Genomic DNA, 11507 nt, shown 5'->3' with positions numbered 1-11507 from the left:
AAGTGTGTTAGATAGGGTAAGCTGAACTGTTGTTTCTTAATTGGCTCTTGAGCATGTGGTGAGTGAGAAGCCCAGGCTTCTTCCATCTCAGGCTCCACCACGCTTGGGGTCCCGCCACCATCTCCATCCAAATGGAAAGACATATGGAGGAAGTGCACGTTCATCTCATAGCCCTGTACCATAGATAACACGTCTTGTTTTTGCTTATCTTTAATTAGAGAGAAGCGACTAACATGACCACTGTATCCATCTGGGTCCAAACTAAAGAAACCACAAAGTAATTTGCATAGGACCATTCTCACATGAGGACTTGCTAAGCTCCCAGGGACTTGAGAAGCACAAGTGGCCGTCCCCAAGCCCAGGGCAAGCAGCGCTCAGAAGAGGAGAGGACTTGAGAAGAGTCCTTACATTGTTTTTCAAGATCCAGGCTTCATTGGAGAGGTGTATTTGAGGGTCAAAGGTCACCACTAGGCTCAGCCATTTGTGAGAAAGAACCCAGAAAAGTGGTGACAGGCAGGGTTGAGGTCCGTTAAAGTAAAAAGATACAGACTGAAGCCAGCCTAGGGGACAGGCACATAGCAGTGTCTGGGGGACACAGGTACAAGCCTCCACTTGTCCCCCTCTGGAGTCATACAACATTGAACTCTTTCAGCAACGATGTGCGGGGACACTAATAAAGTGCTGTCCATCACAGAAGTCTGGTGAGACTTGATGTCCTGGGATGTATTGAGGTTAATCACGTTGATATGACTGGCTGTCCACATAACTGGTCTTTAGTTATTGGGTCCCTAGGTCCTCTAGAGACCAACTCATGCCACACAGTTTAAAGACCCCACCAAGAACCACACTGTTAGTAAAGACTCTTTGGTACAGCTCAAGGTCCCAGGTAAGTAAAGACCGTCTTATCACACAGGATATCCCAGAGGCTTAAAGGTTATTTTCCAGGAGCCAGGTCGGGGCCAAACCTTTGTGGAATGTGCAGTGTTTAGACAATGCAGAATGAGTTAATCCTTTACTGACAAGAGGCCATGACTCTGGCTTGCTGAAGGCCCAAAGTGCCTTGCTGGTAGAATCTGCTAGAAACCCACCACTGGGGGAAGCCGGTCAGGAACTGTGTTATCAACCTGCCAGGGGGGGAGGTGCTTCTGGACACGGCGGCGTGGCAGGAGCCAGGCACCAGAGAGGCTGCCAGCCCCACGGGACTCCGAAGCACTCTATCGTACAGCCGCTCAAAGTCAGTTGCCTTCTGGACACTGTGGCAGCCAGGTCTTGGAGAAGCAAGGCGACTCATCGCGGGATCGCGCACACAGGAAGCCAATCCTTTCTCTTTACCATCACGCTGGCGTCTTCCACTGACGGAGCCAGACGCTAAAGGAAAATGTTTGAAGGTCTCAAGGACTCAACCATTTCAGAGATGCAGAAAAGCAAAAGGAAAAAAAAAATGGTGAATTTGAGTTGAGAAGCCATTAATAATTATATTAATTGTATATTAATAATAGGCACAGCTGCATTGCAAAGGATGCTGGGAAGCACAGGGCAGTCATCTATAAGGCTACAGTCTTAATACTAACCGAGCAGAAGAAAAAAATCTCTCTTTGGGTATTTTTCACTACTTCATTCAAAATTGCTAAGTCGGAATAGAACCGACACTAAGTCCAGGCTCATCTTGCTCAGACTAGTGGAAAAACGGTCACTCTCCCATGGAGCTCGCTGAAATATTCATTTATGAAATGTTGGTTTAATAATTGTATGTCAGATTTAGTTACATCTTTGTTTTTTGATAAACATGAACTTACAATCACGGGTACTCAATACAACATGACTTTTAAAATATAGAGCCTTATTGTAAAATAAATATAATTTTTAAAAAGCTTTAATTAAAAAATTTTTATTCATCTATGCATGTGTGTAAGTCACATGTGTGCAGGTGGCTGATGAACCAGACGGGGCAGAACCCTGCACACGTCCCTAATGTCCGGGGAACAACGATGCTCATTTTCCATGTCCACTGAGTTAGATATTTTGAAAAACTATTTTTAAACATTTTATTTTTTCATTATGTGTATGAGTATTTTGCCTGCATTTGTCTGTGTGCCACATGTGTGCAGGTCAGACCCCCTGGGCCTGGAGTTGTAGACAGTATGAGCTGCCATGTGGGTGCTAGGAACTGAACTCAAGTCTTCTGGAAGAGCAGCCAGGGCTCTTAACTGCTGAGCCATCGCTCCAGCCCCTCAGTTAGGGATTTCTGTTTAGAGATAACACAGTTAGCCAGATAAATATGTTCTGCTTTCATGGAGTTTATACTCTGCTGGGAAAAGCAGTCAACTAATCTTGCAAATGGGTGAATAATTAAGCAGTGAGAAGTTCTACTTTAAGAAGTGGTAACCACTAAAAGCAGCAAACAACATGGGATTGATTAATCAGTGTTTTGCAAGATCCGCGGAGTATCTTCTCCTTGGGTGAGGTGTGGTCACGTGGATTTCATGGCGGTCAGAGGTCAGGGATGAAGGTGGTGTGACACTGTGGGTCCTGGGGCCGGGTAGGCATGTCCCGGCTGTCCACGCTGCAGCCCTGTTACTGCTTTCTGATTTCTGTTACGGTAGCTTCATTTTTGTCTATTTAAGACTTCACGTAAATAGGCCGGTGGTGGTGGTGCATGCCTTTAATCCCAGCACTCGGGAGGCAGAGCCAGGCGGATCTCTGTGAGTTCGAGGCCAGCCTGGGCTACCAAGTGAGTTCCAGGAAAGGCGCAAAGCTACACAGAAAAACCCTGTCTCGAAAAAACCAAAAAAAAAAAAAAAAAAGACTTCACATAAATAGAACTATGCGACATTGTTTGCCATTTATATATTTTCAGTTTTACTCTCTTTTTAAGATCCCTGAGGTGCAGGGTGTGTAGTTCTCACTTTGGAGACAGAGTATCATCTGGCCGTGTAACCGCAACGTCTTTGCCCGTGGGGATGTCTAGAGCTTTAAAACAAAAAATCACTCAGTACATTATGGACAAGAGCTTGGGGTGGGACAAGGGAGGTGGAGGTGAGACCTGCTAAGTGCTGGCCACACAGTCCAGGTGGGCTGAGTTACGGGACAGACGACGGAGAGAGATCTGAGAGGTACTCCGGAGCTAACACTGACGGGAGTTGGTTACTGTTGTTTGATCTCGGTGGGTGCCGATACTTAGCTTCATTTTGTGGTACCTTTATCCCCAGCAAATGCGACTCCTTAAACATGTTCTATGGAATAGCATGCATGCGGCCATTAAAAATGGTGTTGTACAGTAAAAAGTGTTTAAATCTTTACATGTATGTATATGATATGTATTGTGTGTGTGCATGGGGGCACAAGGGTGTCATAGCACATGTGTGGAGGGAGGCCAAAGGATAACCTTGCATGTTGGTCCAAACCTCTACCTTGCTTGAGACTAATACGGCCCACCCCCATGGCCAGGTTTTTTATGTCAGACAAGCTAGCCTATGAACTTCCAGAGATTTCTCTGTCCCTGCCCGGAGTTCTGGGATTACAGGTGTACATGGTTCCACATCTGACTTCTCATGATTTCTGGAGACTTGAACTCAGCTCTCAAGACTGGAAGAAAGCTTTACCCACTGAGCATCTCCTCAGCTATATTTTTTGATAAGAAAGATTTTAAAATATTTAAGAAACAAGTTACAAGATTGTGTACAATGAAGTAATGACCAATTTTGTTTTTAAAAATTTAATTAATAAGCCAGGCAGTGGTGGCACATGCCTTTAATACCAGCACTCAGTAGGTAGAGGCAGGTGGATCTCTGTGAATTTGAGGCCAACCTGGTCTGCAGAGTGAGTTCTAGGACAGCCAGTGCTGTTCCACAGAGAAACCCTGTCTTGAAAAACAAAACAAAACAAGCTAATTAATCAGTCAGTTAATCAATGTGCATGTGTGTGCAGGTAAGCACATTCCACAGCACACAGGTGGAGGGCAGTGAACAACTTGGGGAGTTGATTCTCTCCTACCAGGTGGGTTTTGGGAATTAAACTCAGGTCGTCAGGCTTGGCAGCAGATGCCTTTCCTCCCTGAATCATCTTGCCAGCCCAACTTTGTGTGTTTTAAAAACAGCACCGAGAAAGAAGCACACTGGTGTTAAATGTGATCTCTAGTTTGAATTTCTGAAGCAGTTTTACATTTTGGTTATAGATTTTTCAAGTTTTTCACAAAGAACACGCGCTAATTATAAAATACGAAGAAGGTAATAACAAATATTTAATGTTCCAAAAGTAGGAATGCGCTTTAAGAACATAAACAAGAATACACAGAACCCCAAAGGGGCGGGAAGGTACCAGCAACAGCCCCTGCTCCTTCCTCCTTCTTCTCCGAAAGGCTTTTTGCTCTATGAACTTGTGGGCAAGGATTGTGCCTGAGCAGGACCGGCAAGGGGCCGAGCTGAGTTCAAGCCAAGGTTTTGAAATCCACGGGCTTCCCCTGGCCTTCATTCCAGCCGTGCTGAGCTGTTAGGTCTGCCATACCATGGAACGCCTTGCGCAAGTCAACCCAGACTATTCTTGCCAGTCCCGGTCCTCTTCCGTCAGGTCACGTTAGAATCACCTGAACGAGCGAGCAGACCCTGCCTTCCTCGGGGAGATGCTTCCTGGCGGCCACCCTCCCTTCCTGCGCCAATTTCCCAGTCTCCTTTTCTGACTCTTGTTTCTCCCATGTCTTTGTTGTGGAGTGTCAGGGGGCACAGCTCCTCTATCTACGCTTGTTCCCCTAGGGATTCCATCCAGTCTCAGCTCTCGGGGCTACCGAACACACTTCTAATTTCTAGCTCCCACCTGGAGTTCCTCCCTAAACTCCCGGACTCGGGATCCCAGTTGATGTCCCACCTCTGATCTTTTCTTCTAATTTTACATTTTATGTGTATATTTTGCCTGCGTGTATGTATGTATGTGCACTGTGTGCATGCCTTGTGCCCTCAGAGAGGGTGCCGGGCCCCTGGAACTGGACTTAGAGACAGTTGCTAGGCACCCTGTGGGTGCTGGGAATTGAACTCAGGTGCTCCGCAAGCAGTCAATGCTCTTCGCCACTGAGCCAACTCTCCGGTTCCCCATCTGATTTCTAATGGCTGCGTAAGTTAAATTATGTCCTGGGTAGAGGCCTGCTCTTCCCCAACCACAAATCATGTCTCCTCGGGTTTCTTTCTTGGTTTCAGTCCACAGCAACTTCAACCCTCCTTGGCCCCAAACCTTTGCCCCAACAACTGTCCAGAACTTACTGGCGCCAACTTAAACCTGCAACCGGGTATGCCTCCCCCTGTCCAGTCGTCTGCATTTGGCAGCTGCAGATTTTTGGGTTTCTTGCTTCCTTTCTTGTCCTCTCCAGTTCCTTTCAACTTTAGATGTCAAAAGACCACTTCTTGAAGTAAACTTCTGATGAGCTCACTTCTGAGCTCAGATCATTCTTAACAGCTAAGCGAGAACCAAGCAAACCCTGGCATCATGAATGTCTGTGCGGCCCGTGGAGGACTGCTCCTCATCTCTCACTGTGGACCACCCAACTCCCACCGGTAATTCAGTCCACGCCCTTCCCAACACCCCCAGGCAGCTTCACTCTGCGTTCAGATTTCTACCTGGCACTAGTTTCTTTCAAGTCTTTGCTCAACCGTGAGGGCTTCCTTGACTTCAAGATTTAAAGCTGCAACCCATCACCCCACCTTCAGGGTCTCCCGGGACCCCTTCCCACAGTGGTTAACACCTTCTGGCAAATGCTAGCATTTGTTTATTCCTTTTGCCATTTTGTGGGGGAGGGGGGCCCTTGGTCACATAAAGTCCCAAGCACAAAGATTGGTATTCGCTTGCCCTCAGCTCCACACCCCGGAGTAGCACCTGCTGCTACGGAATGCTGCTGCTACTTATCAGATGCTGACAGTGTTATGTGTTCTAGTTTCGTCTAGAGAAAAGTTTTGTCAGTAGCCTGAGAGCTTCGAAAGGCCCCGGTTGGGTTCCGTTGTAACTCTCCCATACCCAAGTGTCTGTCACATCATTGGCAACCTGGACATAACCGAGTGATGGAAACCAGACGCATTCCCCTTCACTATGGAAACGGGACCTTCGGGGAGAGACCTCAGTGTTTAAAGGGCAACACAGCAGACACCACTCTGAGATCACCTGAGTAAGCTGCACCTGCCGGGAGTTCCCAGCACACCAGTCCCTGTACTTACCTCCCCCCTTGATCTTGGTAGAAAGTACACAAGGGGTTAATATTCTGGGGTTAACATTCAACTAATAGGGGTAAAGGTTAGTGGTTAACTGTCCAGCATCGAGGCAAGATGGTCAGAATAAGATGATAGAAGTGTCTTTTTTTGTTTTTGTTTTTGTTTTGTTTCGAGACAGGGTTTCTCTGTGTAGTTTTGCTGCCTGTCCTGGATCTCGCTCTGTAGACCAGGCTGGCCTCGAACTCATAGAGATCCACCTGGCTCTGCCTCCCGAGTGCTGGGATTAAAAACGTGTGTCACCACCGCCCAGCTGATGGAACAGTGTTTAAGAGCTGGCAAGTAGAGCATTAAACATCTGAAGGGTCATCTTAAGCATTACCATGCCACAGAGCAACCTTTCACTTGAAATTGCTATTTCTAAAGCCCTTAGCAAGTGACTGCATTCAGTAGGCACTCAGTGGATGGTTAGAAAATGAACAATGTATGCTTGGAGAACTGTGTTATGTAAAGGTGAAGCAAAGATATTCTGAACTGTTCTATTTACCCTCAACCCCAAGTGCACATACACCTTAAATTCCCTGGGAAATGCCTCCTCCTCCCTTCCTCCTAGGTGTTCTGGGAAGTGGCACCTCACCAGTGCCCTCACTGACCTAGGATGCCCTCCAAGATCACCCAGAGGCTAGCCTGGGTTCGCCGGGAGCCACTGCAAACATTCTGAAGAGAATAATTCTGGAGGCCAAGAGCCGTATTTTCAGATTTGATTTCAACCAAGTGTTTCCATTTAAGAAAGCTTGCCAAAAAAGATAATGGAGACTTTAAAAAAAAAAAAGTGCTCTGTAAACTGTAAAGTGCTACCAAATGGTTAGCTATCTGAGGATCACTGCCAAGGTCAACAAATGGACGCCTGGGTGTAGAGCCAGCTCTTCAATTGGAAGGGCTATGGAAAGGCTGGACGTAGGGTCCGTGTATTTGCCAGCACCAGGACACAACTTCCTGTGTCCCGCTGTGGATCCCTCCGTCTATAGGAAGCACAATACACTTGCACCCCAGAGAACCGGTGCGTCTTCTACATTTGTATTAGGATCGGTTTTCAGGACTCCTTTCACCCCCAACCCCCAACCCCCCTTTGCTTGCGTTTTGGAGACACACTATGCTCCAACTACCTGACTGCCGGGCAAACGGCTCTTCCCAAAGTCCCCTACTGTCTGGTGCTTTCCTTCCACACTCAGTCCCAGCTGCATGACAATTTAGACTTGAGCTCTGGCTTTCAAACCACATTCTTTTGCCCTCAGACTACCTCTTTGTCATCTAACAGCCGAAGGGGCATTGTTCCTCTGACTTGGATCATGAAAGGGGACCCTGTGGAGAATAAACTTTCCGTTTTCTGGCTTCCTTACCCCAGCATCCAACACTAGCAGGGCAACCGTGTTGGGTGACCTCCGGCATTAGGTTAATGATCTGGGTCTGAGCCTAGGCTAGATAATGAGCCTGCACACAATGGGAGATGACTGTCAGAGCTTTATCATCAGGCATCGGAGAGGAGGGCCCCTTTGTCCGGCACACCCTGCCCCCTTTCCCCCAGCATCTTTTCCTCATCTGTGGGAGCTAATGGGTTTTATGCAGCAGACACTCATTCCCCACAAGTTCCCATTGAAGTGGCTGTGTACCAATTCAGTCTTGGATGTTTCTACACTTAAGGGCTTGTAAAACAGCAAAAGAAAGATAGGAGATAACTTAGAGAAAGCCTTCTGTTCTAGGCTCTCAGAGGCTCTACTTTGTCTCTACACTGTAACAGGAGTCTTGGATGCCCTAAATAAAAAGTGCAGAGCAAGGATGAAACAGGAACCCTGCACACAAAATGCTACACAGCTCTATCAATGACTTCCTTCCACATCTCTTTCAAGTGTTCTGTGTGTGTATGTATTTTTTCCCAAGAGATGGCCATGGAGGAAAGATGCCAGGAAAAAAATATAAACAGTTCTTTTGAGGGACGATCAATACACACACACACACACACACACACACTAGTTCTTTTGAGGGACTATCATCAATAAAGTATTTCATGTGTCCAAAGCAAAACCTGTTGGGAGAAAATCAGGACATGGTCTTTGTTGCTTACCAGTTTTCAAAATACCAACCAAAGGGGCTGAGCCAGAAAGAAACTGTGACTCAAAAACCCTGCCTAGTTAATCTTTGCACACAATCCAAGGTTCAAACGAATCATGCTTTAAGGAGAAAAAAAATTACTGAGCGGTCCTGGGGGCAATTTTAGCTCACCTTGTGTTGGGGTAGGATCCCTGCCTCCAACCCCTGGGATCAGATTCTTGTTTTTGTGTTCCTGCTTTTCAAAACAGGGTTTCTCTGTAGGGCTCTGGCCGTCTTGGGATCCGCTCTGTGGACCAGGCCGGCCTCATGGATGAGATTTTTAACCCTTCACTTCTGTCAACTCCATCATCCGTTAGTAAGGCTAAATGTCAGCAGGGGCTGGGGGAGGGGGAGGGAGTGCAGAGGAAGCCCAGGCTCTTGCTTGCTTGAAAATTAAAACATGGAGGGCAAGAAAGAGGCAGGTTTCAGGAGCGTATAAAGGAAAGCAAACTTCTTTATTGTACACAGTACAGAATATAACGCAGCTCGGCAGGATGTACACAGCCCTGCGCAGGGGGGGAAATATCTCAAGTCAACTGGCAGGCTAAAGCCTTTCTGCACTGTAGACTTTCCACACTCTGGAAAAGAAGCAAATGAAGGAAAGAACCCCCACACCCTGAAGGGAAACAGCTATCGGGGGTACATGAGTCGGATGGGAATGCAAAGTGACGCTGCTGCTGTCCTATGTCCCTTCCAGCGCGCCGTGCAGTCGCAGCAGGGCAGGGCAGCTCAGGTCACAGAAGGTTCTCTTCATACCCACTCAAACAGCATAAATTCATTAAAAAACAAAACAACAAAAAACCCCAAACCAGTATAAGTAAAGAGAGGAAGAGAAAACAAACAAACAGACAAACAGAAAACCAATCTATACAGCATTTACAACAAATAAAATCTCTAGCCAGCCGGGTAAAATTCGCATCTATGTATAGACTATGTGTAGATTAGAAAGCTATAAATATGCTTTAGAAAAAGTCCTTTCATTAGAGAACAATGCTCATTAAGGCCCGAGCTTCGGGCTTGACACCTCGGGGCTGACTAGCTTTCAGGAGGAAAACCTTAGTTCCCCAGTTACAAAATGCACCCCTCATCCCTGTGAACCTCCTCACAAGTGTGCTGTGGAGTGCCTCACTGTAGGACAGCAACGCCCGTCCCACACTCAGTCAGCTCTGTGTCCTGCACATGAGGAACACTCTGCATGTGTGTGCAGTGTCAAGGCCGGCACCGACGCCCGTCAACAGGCTGGGCAGCAGCAAGATGCTGGCACTTCCTGGTGACTTCCGTCCACTCCAAACCCAATTTTCATACAGCTTCAGTTTGGTGGTTTAAAACATTCCCAATATAATACAGCAATCAGAATAAAAACTGAAAAAAGAAAAGAGAGTAGCAGGAAGCCAGAATGCTAGCTGGCACTGTTTTACCTGCCAGTGACAGGCAAATCTCAGACCCCAGGGAACCATTATGCAGGTTCAAAACTGAAAGGAAAAGGAGAACAGAAACTGATGTCTATTAGGTTCCCACCAGGTGACCAGGTGTTACATGGATATGACATGTAGTATGTACATCTGCTTCCCAGAGAGGGCAAGTTAGTGAGCAAGGAGAGCTATACACATGGAATCTAAGCTGTGTCCAGGCTGCCCTGCACACTTCAAAAATGTACAAATCAGGTGTAGTAAGTGTTTCAACAGGTTGTCTGGTGCCCAAGGCACCGAGCAGGCTTCTCCATGGCGAAGGGAAGCCCCAGCCAAGCCCCTCTCAAGCTGCGGCGTCTTCCTAAGCGGGCACGGCCCTGGCTAGGTAAGGGATTTAGTGCAGTTACCAAAAAGTTTTTGTTTTTGTTTTTTTTTTTTGCTTTAAATACCAAAACTACAAAAATCAGTTTATATAAACTGTTTTTTCCCCCAAAACAACCACCAAAACAAAATGATCCCCCCAAATCAAAGCAAAACAAAATACTGTCAAGTGTTTATCACCTTTCTTCTAAAACCAAAGCCATCTACACTCAGCCACGTGACTGGGAGGAGAGGGGCTTGATCTACACGGTGACCACTCTGGCTGAAAGGCTCGAGAGGAGCGGTGGTCAGAGAACCATGGAGTGGGTAACAGCTGCCCTGGCTGCCCCGGCTCTGGACTAAGGGGAAACATTCCAAACTGAGATGCAGGAGCTTTGCAAAATTCAAGCCTTAGTAATCTGAGCCTCCCCAACCCAGCCTTTCCGCTTTCCTATGGGTGTGCGGTTTCTTTCCAAAGAATTGTGCAAGTCAAAGCCCTTCTAGGTAAAGGCATTTAGTAGTACATGCTCAACGCAGATTGTCATACACTCGGTCCCCTTTCGTGGGCGCTAACCTGAACAAGGTATTGCTCTGCACATATTGTCCATGATGGCAAGGAGGCTCCACTTTCATCTCTTCCCAGGACTCTATCAGAATCACCAGCCGCCTGGTGGTTTTCCTGTCTCTCCCTGTTCCCACTCCCTAGCCAAGGTATTTGTCTTTAAGGGTGTCAATCCAGAGACGGCTTGGGTTCTCCAGATAATACTCGAAGGGCAAGCTTTAGGAACAGCCAAGAACACAAACAAAACCACTGCCCTCATTTGCCTGAATGGGGGCTGCTAGCTCTAGGGTTCGGCCACTCAGCCATTCAGAAACTTAGTAAGCGAAGCCTTCAGCGTAGGGGAGGCCGCTGCAGCGATCCATGTCCAGGAGGTAAGCAGGGTTGTCTTCAAAGTGAGTCAGTGGCAGGGTGTCCTCCTCGTTGAGGGGGCATTCAGACTCTGCCTTCAGGAACGGACGCTGATTGTCTGGGAAGGCCATGGAGAAGAGCGCATCCGGGTCACAGACAAATTTGTAGACGTACCGTTCCCCAGCCACCTGCATGAGAACACACAACGCAAGGCTCAGCTGGAACAAGGTATGGAGCCCGAGCAAAGAATTTTTAAGGTGCCAGTCTCAAGGAGTTAAGAACTAAAGGGCTAATTAGTAGCTGATTATTCTAATCGCATCTCAGGGACCTGTTACCTGCCAAGGGTTTTGTTGACACCACAGCTCAATATTTTAGAAGTCGGCATTTGAATTTCAAACACATGCCAGTTAGGCTTTTAGCAGCAAGCCTCACTCTGTCTTACCTGACAGCTCAGGCAGCCTGGCTGCACTAGGGTTGATTCAGGGACTTAAAGAC

The 11507-nt window shown here is 47.2% G+C and overlaps 1 protein-coding gene and 1 pseudogene across 2 annotated transcripts in view; both read right to left on the bottom strand.

Annotated features, from left to right (window-relative positions):
• LOC114697128 overlaps positions 1–1291 on the bottom strand; it is a 28459-nt pseudogene extending 27168 nt beyond the window's left edge.
• A 7478-nt stretch (positions 1292–8769) lies between these two features.
• The window catches only part of Etv5 (ETS variant transcription factor 5), a 63418-nt gene continuing 60680 nt past the window's right edge, over positions 8770–11507 (bottom strand). For both annotated transcript variants that reach the window (XM_028875225.2, XM_028875226.2), the window contains one exon: positions 8770–11200. In XM_028875225.2, the coding sequence (XP_028731058.1) occupies positions 10979–11200 (222 nt within the window). In that variant the 3' untranslated portion in view covers positions 8770–10978. The remainder of the gene's footprint in view (positions 11201–11507) is intronic.

This window comes from Peromyscus leucopus, chromosome 12 (genome assembly GCF_004664715.2).
Source record: "Peromyscus leucopus breed LL Stock chromosome 12, UCI_PerLeu_2.1, whole genome shotgun sequence".
In the NCBI taxonomy this organism is placed as follows: domain Eukaryota; kingdom Metazoa; phylum Chordata; class Mammalia; order Rodentia; family Cricetidae; genus Peromyscus; species Peromyscus leucopus.
The sequence above is the reverse complement of the archived record's forward strand: the minus strand, read 5'-3'. Positions and strand labels throughout refer to the sequence as shown.